The 15,000-nt window shown below is 45.9% G+C and overlaps 1 protein-coding gene across 1 annotated transcript in view; it reads right to left on the bottom strand.

The window, feature by feature from the left end:
• The window catches only part of LOC123514264, a 64,813-nt gene extending 51,030 nt beyond the window's left edge, over nt 1-13,783 (bottom strand). The window contains exon 1 of the mRNA XM_045272026.1: nt 13,365-13,783. Within this exon, the coding sequence (XP_045127961.1) occupies nt 13,365-13,441 (77 nt within the window). The 5' untranslated portion in view covers nt 13,442-13,783. The remainder of the gene's footprint in view (nt 1-13,364) is intronic.
• Nucleotides 13,784-15,000: the final 1,217 nt, after the last annotated feature.

Below are 15,000 nucleotides of genomic sequence, written 5' to 3'. Positions count from 1 at the left end.
GGTGGTGGTGGTGTGGTGGTGGTGGTGGTGGTGGTGGTGGTGGTGGTGGTGGTGGTGGTGGTGGTGGTGGTGGTGGTGGTGGTGGTGTGGTGGTGGTGGTGGTGGTGGTGGTGGTGGTGGTGGTGGTGGTGGTGGTGGTGGTGGTAGTGTAGTAGTAGTAGTAGTAGTAGTAGTAGTAGTAGTAGTAGTAGTAGTAGTAGTAGTAATAGTAGTAGTGCAAACAAGTGATAATTTCAATATAACCTAAACAGTATAATATTTAATACATTACTTTACAATAACTGAGTCAATGCCACAAACTGTATCCTGTTCTCTTACTAAGCCTCATTCAACTGTTAAGGCAAAGAAATAGCACGTCATACAGCACGAACATATTTTTTTCCTCTCTTTACTAACCCCATACTCGGGAATACTGGTAAAACACGTCTAAGTGATGGAACGACAGAGTGTAGATGAGAAGGAGGAGGAGGACGAGGAGGAGGAGGAGGCTGAGGATATGCCAACTTTTTACCGTCTTAATAAAATGCATAATAACAATCTCTAATTCTCAATGATGTACTCAGAGATTCAACACACACACACACACACACACACACACACACACACACACACACACACACACACACACACACACACATGATTATATATATATATATATATATATATATATATATATATATATATATATATATATATATATATATATATATATATATACGTTAAGTATCATATTTATTCAATAATCTGGTGTTTGGTACAATAAACAATAACGTCCATACGATATATAATAATCTACTTGATTTACTGACTCAACCAACACAATTTCTACTCTCACAACGCTAGACACATGCACACCTGCAACACCTGCAACACTCACTCATACCTAACACACAACCGTTTCTCTTCTGTCCAGCACCCAAACACTACAGTTTTTTTTTTTCTCTCTCTCTTAACTAATTCTGACCACCGCTACTTTCATGACACCAGGAGCGATCACAAGGGTGAGGCTGCTATGAGTGGCTGGCCGCTTAGTGAGTTTGAGTGAGGCACACGCAGCCACGTGGAACAGAGAAGTAGCTGCACACTGAGACGCCAATGACACTCTCTTCTCTAAGCTTAACGGAGCCGCCGCGGACCAGTGCCAAGGCTGTAGCAACGGGAAGGTTGAGGCCGCGACACCTTTCTAATTCCGGCCTGACTGGTTGACCAACTCAGAACATTAACTAACAGAGAAGCTAAATGATTATATATTTTATCAGCGAAATTACTTGCCAACTTGTTCACTAACTAAAATGCGGACTGGCTAGCCTTTTAATTAATGAATTAACTACCTAAGTAACTAACTGAACAGATATATAAATGTCCAGCTAATCCATTAACTTTCTTTTCTTTTAATAATTTATCAACTAACATTTATAAACTTACTAATAAACAAAATTTCTTCAGTTCATTCACTCATTAATTAAATACCCAAGCAAATAACTTATTAACTTATTTATTTTCCAACAAACAAGCTTATCTCATAATCGACAAACTTGATTGTAACCACATAAGCTACTTAAAACTATTCTTATAAAATGAGGTACCTCCTAGCAGTATTAAAAATATAGTAGTATTAGCAATGTAAGTCATAATAGTGTAGTAGTAGTAGTAGTAGTAGTAGTAGTAGTAGTAGTAGTAGTAGTAGTAGTAGTAGTAGTAGTAGTAGCAGTAGCAGTAGTAGTAGTAGTAGTAGTAGTAGTAGTAGTAGTAGTAGTAGTAGTAGTAGTAGTAGTAGTAGTAGTAGCAGAGTAGCAGCAGTAGTAGTAGTAGTAGTAGTAGTAGTAGTAGTAGTAGTAGTAGTAGTAGTAGTAGTAGGAGGAGGAGGAGGAGGAGGAGGAGGAGGAGGAGGAGGAGGAGGAGGAGGAGGAGGAGGAGGAGGAGGAGGAGGAGGAGGAGGAGGAGGAGGTAGTAGTAGTAGTAGTAGTAGTAGTAGTAGTAGTAGTAGTAGTAGTAGTAGTAGTAGTAGTGCAGTAGTAGTAGTAGTAGCAGTAGTAGAGTAGTAGTAGTAGTAGTGAGTAGAGTAGTAGTAGTAGTAGTAGTAGTAGTAGTAGTAGGAGGAGGAGGAGGAGGAGGAGAGGAGGAGGAGGAGTAGTGTAGTAGTAGTAGTAGAGTAGTAGAGGAGGAGGAGGAGGAGGAGGAGGAGGAGGAGGAGGAGGAGGAGGAGGAGGAGTAGTAGTAGTAGTAGTAGTAGTAGTAGTAGTAGTAGTAGTAGTAGTAGTAGTAGTAGCAAGAGTAGTAGTAACAGGAGTAGTAGTAGTAGTAGTAGTAGTAGTAGTAGTAGTAGTAGTAGTAGTAGTAGTAGTAGTAGTAGTAGTAGTAGTAGATTTAGTAGTAGTAGTAGTATCTCCGACACTACTTATTGCTCTCCTTTCTCTTGGTTACTTTCTTTTCCTCATACTTTTTCCCTTTATGCTGGATTACATATTCTTTCTCGCTTTCTCTCTCTGCCCTCCCCCCACCTCCTCCCGTGTGTGTGTGTGTGTGTGTGTGTGTGTGTGTGTGTGTGTGTGTGTGTGTGCGTGCGTGCGTGCGTGTGTGTGTGTGTGTGTGTGTGTGTGTGTGTGAGTGTGAGTGTGTGTGCGAGTGTGGCTGTGAGTGTGTGTATATATACACGTGTACGAGTGCGTCTGCTTTCAAGCGTCGTCGATCTGGCCAGGAAAACACTGAGCCTCAAGCAATCACCAGCTGCCAAGCCTGGTGCGGGTGCTGGAGCAGAAGCGGCGGCGGCGGCGATGTGGGGACGGAGGCACGGCGGGGCGGGGCGGGGTAACGGGGCACAAGGTGAGTTAAGAGCCGGGTGCGGGGGAGACCAGACTGGGGCGGGGGAGGAATGGACGGAGGATAGCGGATTGGGGCGTGCTGGGGTTGAGTGGGGAAGAGCGGGGAGTTTACTGATCAGGGGTGAGGTGAGGTGAGGTGAGGTGAGGTGAGGTGAGGTGAGGTGGGGTGAGGCTTGGGGATATACTGTCTGTGTTGGAGGACTAGTGTAAGAGTAGGACAGTGGTGGTGGAGGAGGAAGACAAAAGAGGAGTAAGAGGAGAAGGGGAGGGGAAAACATAAAGGGGACAGTGCAGTGATTTACCGAACTATGAAATGGGGAGAGCAGGGCAAGAGGTGGGGAGGGGGAACTGGGTCAAGGGGAGTCATATGGAAAGAGGGGAGTAGGGAAGGGAAGGAGAGACAAAGGGATGGGTTGATGATGAAGGCGAGATAGAAATACGAGTATAGAGAATGTGTCATGTCTCTGTCTCTCTCTCTCTCTCTCTCTCTCTCTCTCTCTCTCTCTCAAGAATGTGAGCGACAAAATAGTAGTAGTAGTAGTAGTAGTAGTAGTAGTAGTAGTAGTAGTAGTAGTAGTAGTAGTACAAGTAGTAGTAGTAGTAGTAGTAGTAGTAGTAGTAGTAGTAGTAGTAGTAGTAGTAGTAGTAGTAGTAGTAGTAGTAGTAGCAGTAGTAGTAGTAGTAACAATATCACCACCAACATACATTGTTGTTACTACAGCTACTCCTCCTCTTCCTCTTTTCTTGAAGTCTGTTAAAACAAATCGAGCAATCACAAATACGAAACATCATAAGTAAAAATACCAGTAGTAGCAGTAGTGTCAGTAATAGAGTGTAGCAGTAGCAGTAGCAGTAGCAGTAGCAGTAGCAGCAGTAGCAGTAGTAGCAGTAGTAGCAGTAGTAATAGTAGTAGTAGTAGCAGTGGGAGTTACCTATAGGAAGAGAGGGAGGGCTTTTGTGACCAGTAGTAATTTGTGGGGTGGCATTCACACCTGCCAGGAATGTGGGTCAAGACGGAGGCGTGGCGGTGTGGCTACCAGACCCGGGGCGCAGTGTTCCTCAGGCGGGGCCCGGGGCTGTACCACTGACTCCGGGCACACTCGCACACTCACATACGCGCAACATTTCTGTACACCAAGAAGTGGGTGAAAAAAAGTGTGCTCTTCAATAATTTCTTCATTCGGTTCACATGGATATAATTCAACCTCTTCAGTACTAAGACGCATTTTACTTTGATTTTGGGATGCGATTATACGATTTTATATGCATTAGGAAGAGTCAATGGAGGTCAAAAGCTTAATGGCCGGAGTCTTTACTATTTGAATCCCCACGTAAGTTTCTGAAGCTGTATAAAATCACCAAATAGTAAGCAAAATGAATATGGAAACGCGGCATGGTACTGAAGGGATTAAAGATATACATTCGCCAGTTAGTGTTTAGCAGTTATTAAACGTCTTTGTACTTCTACTTCTGATGTTTGGTATTCATGATTATTGCTTGATTTGCTTTAACAGACTGCAGGAAAAGAAGAGGAGGAGGAGAAGGAGGAAAGGAGGAAGAGGAGGAGGAGGAGGAGGAGGAGGAGGAGGAGGAGGAGGAGGAGGAGGAGGAGGAGGATGGATCAATTCACAAGTAATGAGATATCTTTTAGTAATGACGTTTGCTATTATTGCATGTGACTTGAATCACCGTAATACATTATAAAACGCAGAAAAGAGAAAGAAAGAAAGGGAGCAGGAGGAGGAGAAAATATTCTCTCCACATGACCGTCACCGCCACAGGTAATGGCACATCTTTCACTAATTATGACTTCTGATTACTCTGATCACTTAGATTGTAAAATGCACGAATAAGAGAAGAAGGAAGAGAAAGAAGAGGAGGAAGAACAGAGACCAATCAGTTGACAAGTAATGAAAGGTCTTTTACTAATGATGATTTCAGTTAATACTTACGAACTGAATTACCACATAAGGGATCGTAAAGTACAGAAGAAAAAGGAGAAGGAAAAATGAGGAAGACGAGGGACCAATCAGTTCACAAGAAATTAAACATCTTTTAATATTGACGATCTCAATTTACTGCTTAAGACTTAATTCTTATAACATATTATAAAATATAGAAAAGTGAAAATATAGAAAAATATAGAAAAGTGAACAGTGGAAACAGGAGGAAAAGGAGGAAGAGGAGGAGAAGGAGGAAGAGGAGGAGGAGGAGGAGGAGGAGGAAGAGGAGGAGGAGGAGGAGGAGGAGGAGGAGGAGGAGGAGAAGGAGGAGGAGAAGGAGGAAGACTAGATTTTGCACGCCATAAGTATTGAAACATCTCATATTAATTGTATATTGAATTACTGAATATTACTCGCACTGAACCGATTGTAAAATGCAGAAGAAAGAGGAAAAGGAGGAGGAGGAGCAGGAGGAAAAGGAGAAGCAGGAGGAGGAGCAGGAGGAGGAGAAACGGTCAATTCTCCCGACATGAGCGTCACACCCTGAGCCTTTCATCAGCAGTGGTGCATCACATATATATTTAAAAGCAGAGTATGAAATGTTAAGTTTTCTTTTTCCATCGCCTTCTTGTTATTCTTCTTTCCTCCCTCTCCCTACCTCCCTCCCTTCTCTCTCTCCTCTCTTTCTCTTTCTTTCTTTTTACGACACACGCGGAATATAAAGGTCAGGTTAACGTTACTTTGCTTCCATGTCGACACTAAACTATTTTTTCTATATTATCTTTCTCTTTTTTTCTTCTTTTTTTTTTTTCTTCTTCCTCTCCTTTGGTCTCTTCCTGCTTCCTGTCCGGCCGTTTGCGAGTAATCTTGGTGACTCCTTCTTTCTTTGCTTTTTTAGGTTTAATTAGCTCTCTCTCTCTCTCTCTCTCTCTCTCTCTCTCTCGTGTGTGGAAGCAAAACAAGACGAAAAGAGGATTTTACGATCGCAAATATTTAAAAGTTTAAATCCTCCTTGAAAAAAAACAACAGATCTAGAAAAAAAAAACTAATTCGTACCTTAAAGAACAAGAGACGTAAAGACACACTAGGTGGTTATTCTAAAATGCCTTTACCTTATCACTTTCTTTAACTCACTGCAGCTTTAAACCTCTCGTTCTAGTACATCTCATCTGCATTTTATCTCCTCCTCATCGCTTTCCTAACTTTTCACCAACTCTTAAAGCATTCAATTCTATCTCCGGCTTATCTTTATCTTATCACTTTCTTTGCCAACTCGGGTTTTTAAAGGTATTTCGTTTTTATCTTATCTCTATTTTATCTGTATTTTATCACTAGTGCATCTCAGTCGCCAAATTATGTAGTATTTGGTTTGTATCTAATTCTTGTTTTATCTTTTAGCTAATCAGTTTCTTAATTCACTCTAAAATCTAAGCCTCCTCTATGCCTTATACTAACTTTTATAAATTTTTCTAGTTCATCCATTAAAATGTGTAACACTATTTTTATCTTATCTTCTTTTATCAATTTGTAACAGCCCATTATAAAGCTCTACTTAAATTTTCTTCTTCTCTTTATTAATTCCTGACTTCCTCACTTTCTCCTCCCCTCTTATCAAATTTCTAACTCCCGCACTTTCCTAACATAATCCTGAACTTAAAAAAAAAACTCCATTATTACCTTATCTAAACCTTATCACTTTTCCTAACTCATCCACAAATTACAAAACACTCCACCTTTATTTTCTCCTTTCCCTTATCAATCCCTAACTCCAAATTATAAATCACCACCTTTATTTTCTTCTTCCTCTTATCAATTCCTGACTCGCTCGCGCACCACTACAGCCACTCAGCCTCCTAGCGGGCCGGCTTACCTATCTAGCACACTTACGCTTCCCCTGACACACGTCGCGGCGGTGAGCTGATCTGGAGGCGGAGAGCGAGGCACGGAGGCGACAGAAGGAGGCGTGAGAAGCATTAGCGGTACAGTTATTAAAATTCTGACATGCGGCGGTAGTGGAGGCGGAGTACGAGGAAGAGGAATGGTAGGAGTAGGAGGTGGTTTGCTCTGGCCTGCTGGCGGACGAACCCAATTTTCCTCCGCTGCGTAGAAAGACAGACGATTGGCTATTCAGATTGGGTAGTGTCGGAGCGATTGGAAGAGAGAGAAGCACAAGAGGAGGAGGAGGAGGAGGAGGAGGAGGAGGAGGAGGAAGAGGAGGACGGGGTGGGGAGGAGAGGGAGGAAGAAGCACAAGCGGAGAACGTGGTGTACCTTATTTTTTTTTCCTATTCTTTTTCTTCATCTCCCGAGGTAGGTAGGAGCTGGAGCACAAGATTTTCGCGGGTTAGGTTAGCAGTGACTGTGAGGGGATGGCTGGGTAGTGGGCGAGGCGAGGCAAGGCGAGGCAAGACAAGGCAAGGCAAGGCAAAGCAAGGCTAGGGAAGGAGGGAAGAGAAGAGGAGAGACAAGAAGTGAGACAAAGAGAAGAAAGATAAGGCAAGGCAAGGCAAGACAAGACGAGGCAAGACGGGACAAGGCAAGGTAGGGTGAGGTAAGGCAAGGCACGGAGAGAAGTGGAGAGATAAGGAGAAGAGAAATAAGGCAAGGCAAGGTAAGGCAAGGCAAGACAAAGCAAGGAGAAAAAGAAGAGGAGAGACAAGAAAAGGAAGGACAAGGAGAAGAGAGACAAGGCAAGGTAAGGTAAGACAGGGTAAGGTGAGGCAAGGCGAAGCAAGGCGAAGCAAGGCGAGGCGAGGCAAGGCAAGGCAAGGCTCTGTTCTGCTCTCTGCCCCGCTGGCCGCCAAGTTCAGTCCCATGTCGGGGATTGGACGAGATGCCAATTTAGAAGGCAATCACAGTAATTACGGCCGCAAATGATACGCCACTGATGGTCTTCGTAACTGTACTTGTTGACGAGGTAGGCCAGTCCAAGCCAAGCCAAACCCAGACAAGCCAGCGCAGAGACATTTTTCTTTCGCACACACACAGACTCTCTCTCTCTCTCTCTCTCTCTCTCTCTCTCTCTCTCTCTGGGGTGTGTAGGTGTAATAAAGATCTTGAGAGAGAGAGAGAGAGAGAGAGAGAGAGAGAGAGAGAGAGAGAGAGAGAGAGAGAGAGAGAGAGAGAGAGAGAGAGAGAGAGAGAGAGAGAGAGAGAGAGAGAGTGTGATTGCTTCAATGTACGCAAGAAAGGACAAACACACACAAACACACGCACGCACACACACACACACACACACACACACACACACACACACACACACACACACACACACACACACACACACACATCGCCACTACAAAGAGACTAGCAGCATCATAATATTACTGCTTGGAGGAGGAGAAGGAGGAGGAGGAGGAGGAGGAGGAGGAGGAGGAGGAGGAGGAGGAGGAGGAGGAGGAGGAGGAGGAGGAGGCAGTTGACGGTGAAGTGGAGAATTCAGAGCATGTGGAGCAAAGGGTGGAGTGAAAGATGAAGGGTGGAGGAAGCAGAGGAAGGAGAGAAAGAGGAAGAGAAAGGAAAAGAAAAAAAAACATGAAGAAAGAAAATGTGTATGAGGAAGAGAGAAAAAGTAAGCAAGACAAGAGAGAGAATAAGAAGAAATAGAGAGAGGTGTGATATGGATAAAAGAATAAAAATAAAATAAGAAATAGGAAACTAAGGAACGAAAAGAAAATTAGAAAGTAAAATAAAAAAGAATCAGGACACAAGATTATAAAAAGGAAAAGAAAGAGAATGAAGGAAAATCAGAAAAAAAGATAAGGAAAAGGAAAAATCTAGGACAGTAAGCTTAAAGAAAGTGGAGAGAAGGAACGAGAAATACAAGATAAAAGAAAACAAAATCACCAAGGAGGGAATGAAGAAAATGAAGAATATATGTTGCAAGAGAACAACAACACACAGGAACACAAGATAAGGAACACCGGAACAACACAATGCACACTAAAAAACAATGAGTAAATAAAAATAAACAGATAAATAAGATCACCAAAAGATAGATGTCCTGAGTGTGTGTGTGTGTGTGTGTGTGTGTGTGTGTGTGTGTGTGTGTGTGTGTGTGTGTGTGTGTGTGTGTGTGTGTGTGTGTGTGTGTATGAGTGTGTGTCGACAAGTTTACGCACCACCTTCATCTTCCACTAAAGCAAAGCAATGAAGACGCCCGCCACTCCTATTAAGACGAACAAAAAAGCACACAGCGGCCTTGATCCTGCACCAACACCGCCTCCTCGCAACACTGATACCACTACCGGATCATTCGTGGAAGCATCTCCCGCACCGACCGCCAGGCACAGATTAGCAAAATGTTCTGTTAAATATATAGAGAGGTGACCATTTAATTTGAACCGGTGGGTGGGCCTCATGTTGCACGCTACTCTCTTACTCTCTTTTCTCCCTGTCGCTCTATAAACTCCACCCTCCACCCTTCCTCTTGTGCTCCCCTCCCCCCTCGGCTCTCTTCAAGATTGAGCAGCAGGGCGGTGGCGCGGGGTCAGGGCTCGTGCAGGGAAGGTCTGGGGTACCGTAAGGTCATCCCATATATGCCAGAGCCAAGCAGAATGCAACAAGAGCAGCTCCCCAAGAGTGTTCATCAGATACAGCAGGCAGGTCAGCTGTCACACGCGGCCAGATGTCAAATTACAATATTGTTTAGGCAAGACCAGCCCAGACCCTGAACAACCCTCCTCTGCCCTGCTCAGTCCCTGCTCCGTCCAACCCTGCCGTATCTAGCCCTACCTTGCTCACACCCTTCCCAACTCTGCCCACTCAGACCCTGCCCTACCCATCCATGCATTGCCAGACCCTGTTCAGCCTTATCAAGCACACTACAACCCAGACCAAAGCCCAGACCCTGCCTTGCTCTGCCTAGCCAGCCTTGCTCTACCCAGCCTGATTTCCTTCCCAGCAACGTCCCCCTGAATTCCTTCCTCATCGTGCATAAACTCGCTCATTCTTCTTTCTTTGCATAACTTCATGGGACGCACAGGGGATGGGAGGAGAGGGGCGGGGCGGGGCGGGCCGGAGAGGGAGGTGGGCCAGGGGTTGTGTTGTTGATGCGAACAGACACACGCTACAGTTTCCTTCCCCCACAAGAGCCGCCTCGCCCATAAATGGCTGGTTTTCAGGCGTCCAGACCATGCACACCCTCACCTCCCAGCCCACGCCCACGCAACTAAAGACAGACCCCACGACCATCAGACCACGCCCATGCAAGTCAAAATCACGCCTCCTTAACATAGAGCACAACCACGCCCCTCAGACCACGCCCACTTCTCCCAGACCACGCCCATGAAAGTCAAAATCACGCCTTCTTAACATAGAACATGACCACGCCCCTCAGACTACTCCCACTTCTTCCAGACCACGCCCACTTCTCCCAGACCACGCCCACTTCTCCTAACCACGCCCATGTTCCCCAAAACCACGCCTTTTATACTTTCGCCACATCCAATATTCCTTCGACCACGCCCACATGTACTTTAGACCACGCCCTCATACCTTAAACCACGTCCACGCCAACCAAACTACGCCTGCACCACTTACACCACGCCCACATATATTCTAGACCACGCCCATATTTTAAACCACGCCCACGATATCTGCTCTTCCCACTCACATCTCCCCATCTCTCTCTCTCTCTCTCTCTCTCTCTCTCTCTCACCAACACAAACACACTACACCACAGCCTTCACTATCTCCCTCCCTCCCCCCACCACTGACATGACGTTTTGCCGATATACGTACCATCGCCCTCTGCCCCTCTCTCTCTCTCTCTCTCTCTCTCTCTCTCTCTCTCTCTCTCTGATCTATACTCCACCCTTGTTTCTCATCCGATGTTTGCGTTCCCAATCTTCGGTAATGTATTGCTTCCGGAGGAGGCATCTCATTCCCGAAACCCTTCCCTACTCCCTCCCGGACCCTTTAACTCCCTCCCGCCTTCAGGTATACGCAGCACGCACCCAAAATACGAGCGATAATTCTACATATAAAGTCCTCAGTATATTGTGGATTTACTTCTCAGAGCGGTAATAAGGACAAGAAATTGCAGTGCCTTGAACACGACAAGGGGAAAGCGGCGTCTTATAAGGGACGAGGAGAGAGAGAGAGAGAGAGAGAGAGAGAGAGAGAGAGAGAGAGAGAGAGAGAGAGAGAGAGAGAGAGAGAGAGAGAGAGAGAGAGAGATTAAGGAGGAGTAAAGAGAACAGACAGGTGTCGTGAAACTAAAAGGAGAAAGAGAAGGAGAAACAAAGAAAAGATGAGAAAGGAAGGATTAGGAAGAGGAAAGGCAAGAAAAAGAAATGGCAGAGCAAACCAGACAGACAGGCAAGGAGAGAGAGAGAGAGAGAGAGAGAGAGAGAGAGAGAGAGAGAGAGAGAGAGAGAGAGAGAGAGAGAGAGGTTATTACGCACTGACCTGTATTTTGCTCTCCTATACATTCACACTCTATATTTCACTCTTTATCATGTATTCCTTAATTATTATCTATCTTTCTGTATCACGTAACTTTGCTTCTTCGATGTCAACAAACTCGATCATTCACTCACTCACTACGCCCACGGCAGATCAGTACAAGACACACGTGCCCGCCCGTTTCTCCCTCCCATCCCTTGCTGCCGTCCATGTCTGCGTGGTTAAGGCTCGGCTGTCAGCTTCTGAAGGAACGCCTCGCGACTGCCGCTGACTTATGTAAATTTCACTCCGAATTAACCCAAGACTTTAACGAAGCTGCAGGTCCGGCCCAGTTTCTCCTCTTCCTTCTTGGAGCTACACGAGAACGGGTCCCTATCAACTCCTGACCCTCTGATACCACAACCTCGCCCCCCCACCCTCTTCACCCTTCACACACACACACACACACACACACACACTCACACTCTCTCTCTCTCTCTCTCTCCCGACCCCTGTCTCTCTTCTTCCTCTTGACTCTCTCTCTCTCTCTCTCTCTCTCTCTCTCTCTCTCTCTCTAGTCTTATTTAGCCTGAAACAAAACATATTTATTCCTTGTGTTGCTTTTAGTAATTGAAAACAGTTCAATGAAGGGATTAAGCCTACGAAATAAGGGCTTTTTACTGCCTTCATCTTTCTCCTCCTCGTCAATCCATACTATTTTTCTCTCCTTATTGTGCTCCTTCTCTCCTTTCTCCAGTCTGTAGTTAAATCACGAGGACAGTTTGTTGGAGGAAATAAGGACTTTTTTCCCGCCTTCCTGCTTTGTCTCCCTTTAACACTCTTGCCTCTTAACTTTACCCCTATCTCTTATCTTTCTCCCTTCCCTTCCCACTTACTTTCTTAGCTTGATTTCCTGATGGTTCGTCCCCTTTCTCCCTCTTAAATCTCTGCCCTCTCTTATCTCTCTCTCTCTCTCTCTCTCTCTCTCTCTCTCTCTCTGGGTGAAAAGGAAAAGGGAAATATGAAGCAGGAATTAGGAAGAAGACGACGAGAGTTAAGAAATAAAAAGAAAACATAATGAAGAAAAAGAAGAAAAGAGATAAAGAAGGAGGAATAAGAGCAAGAAGATGGACAGAACTTAATTAAGATGAACGAGAGGAAGGGAGAGAAAGATCAGGAACCTCAGACAATATTAACCCCTTCAGTACCATGATACGTTTTCATATTCATTCTGGTCACTATCTGGTGATTTTATACAGCTTCAAAAACTTATGTGAATAGTGAAGACTCTACCCATTAATCGTCTGACCTCCATAGACCCTTCCTAATGCCAATAAAATCGTCTAATCATGCCTGAAACTCATGGTAAAAATGCGTCGCAATATTGAGAGGGCTAAATGAAAGCCAAACCATAGAAACACATCATCAAAACTTAGCATACACATGTGGCATTAATGCAGGAGATGAGGAGAAGGCGGCTGATGGGAATGCGTAATGCGGGGAGACGTACAAGGAATTCCAGCCACCAGGGAGAGAGAGAGAGAGATTGAGAGAGAGAGAGAGAGAGAGAGAGAGAGAGAGAGAGAGAGAGAGAAAGAGAAAAGGAGGGAAGGGAGTTAGATAGATTAAACTTTAGAACCACACACACACACACACACACACACACACACACACACACACACACACACACACACACACAACAAAACAAACAGACACTTATACAAACAGAGACAAAAAACACCACCGCCACCACCACCGCCACCTAAACAGAAGCAACCCACGAAAAAAAAAGAGCAGCAAAAGAAAAAAAAGATAAATACATATAACAAACCTTAATCCCACTAAGATGACAAGGAGAGAGAGAGAGAGAGAGAGAGAGAGAGAGAGAGAGAGAGAGAGACGGTAGATGACAATGGGGGGAAGGGGGAGGAGACGGGTGATAACGTGGCTACAATTAAAAGCAAACGAGAGACGCGCACAGACGAACCCTCCCCGCCTGCCCGCCTGCCTCCTGCCCGCCTGACTGCCTGCCTCGGTAGCTTAGTGGATGATAAATTGACGAAAGACTTAATTAGGCGTGGCAGTCTGGCGAGAACCAACAGGGAGACAAAGCACCTGATGGGGAGAGACTGAGAGGGAGAGATGGGGAGAGGAGATGATAGGGAGGAGAGATGGGGAGGAGAGATGGGGAGGGGAGATGGGTTGCTGCGTACCTTGGAAGAGAAGCAGGAGCAGGAGGGAGGAAGACGACATTCCCACATCCTCTCCCTCGTCCCAGACTTGCTGACATGCACAACCTCCTCGCGATCCTTAAGTGGCTCAGCCCAAAACGGCGATTCAGTCCGATTGGAGAGAACTTGAAGCAGCGACTTGACTTGACTTGGCTCGCCTCGACTTGACCACCACGGCACGTCACCTCACAAAGGACTCCACCACTACCACCATCGCCGCCGCCACACCCTTCACACGTCTCTTGCTCGTCCCACTCCAGCAACTAGCGTGACGTATCCCTGGTGGTTTAAGCGCGGGAGACAGCAGCAGCACGTTCGCTCCCTGCTGACCTCCCTGATCTGGTCTGTCTGGGTGACTTACTGATGCACCGCCGTGACGCCACGAGGCTCCAACACGTGTCTCATTCAAAGCTATGAGAGCAGCGTAGAAAACGGGAAGTGTGGACGCGGCACAAGGCGGCAGTGGTTCAAAAAGGAGAGAAAACCCGTGTACGCCGTGGCTGGTGCGGCATCCCAAGTCAATGCCAAGCTTGTTTACACACACGTGCGACGAACGCTGGTCTGCTGTAAAGCTTAATAAGCTATGCACACGAAACCTGCTGCTGTCAACACACACACACACACACACACACACACACACAGCTGCCGCTACACCCTCATCCAAACCCTGACCGTGCCCCATCAAGCGGTCCTCTGTAACACACACTCACCCCCCGCCTCTCCCAGTCACTCATACGCGCACACCAAACTTGCAATTAATATCTAAGCGTAGCACTACGCCATTAATCCAGATTGCAATGGTTACGCCTATGATTGGTGTGCGAGCGTGGCTAACTCAACCTGACTTCTCTTCTCTCCTCCTCCTTCCTCTCCCTTCCACGCACTCACTATTAATATGAATCTTATAATATTTTCATGGTTGGCTAATGGACGCAAGACAGGAGTGGCGGTGCACCATCAAGTCCCTCGCATTCAGGCTAATCTTCCTCGCCGGTTGGGACTCAGCGGGACTCCCTTGTATTGGTTACTGAGACACGACGGGGAAAAAAAAGACCCGAAGACCACTGGGAACTTGAGCGTGGGACCCCATGGCGAGGGAACTGCGTAAGGACCTCTTGCTTGGCTGCTGTGTAAAATGGAACCCTTCTCTCTCTCTCTCTCTCTCTCTCTCTCTCAGCGTCACCAATAAGATAGCCTTCGTTAATAATAGCAGCGTGTGCCTGGTTATTATCCACACGCTGGCGGCTCCTGCTTTACGAGTCACCGGCGAGACCACTTAATACTGCCACCGCTTGTAATCATAATCGGTACTTGTTTTCAATTGTCTTTCTAGGGCACGCGTGTGGTGTCTCTCTCTCTCTCTCTCTCTCTCTCTCTCTCTCTCAGCTCGTTCATGCGCCAGACTCGCCCTCATCTCTCACTTTTAAGTACATTAGTTATGATTTATCGGGAATTGTATCAAGGTAACCTAGTATTGTTAGCGTGTACGTGCCTCTGTGTGTGTGTGTGTGTGTGTGTGTGTGTGTGTGTGTGTGTGTGTGTGTGTGACGTCAGAAAGAACAATGCAGTACTGACGGCGACCTACTGACACTACTAACTCCTCCTGCTCCTCCAACTC

Source organism: Portunus trituberculatus, chromosome 37 (assembly GCF_017591435.1).
Source record: "Portunus trituberculatus isolate SZX2019 chromosome 37, ASM1759143v1, whole genome shotgun sequence".
Taxonomy (NCBI): domain Eukaryota; kingdom Metazoa; phylum Arthropoda; class Malacostraca; order Decapoda; family Portunidae; genus Portunus; species Portunus trituberculatus.
This window is presented reverse-complemented; position numbering and strand designations above follow the sequence as displayed.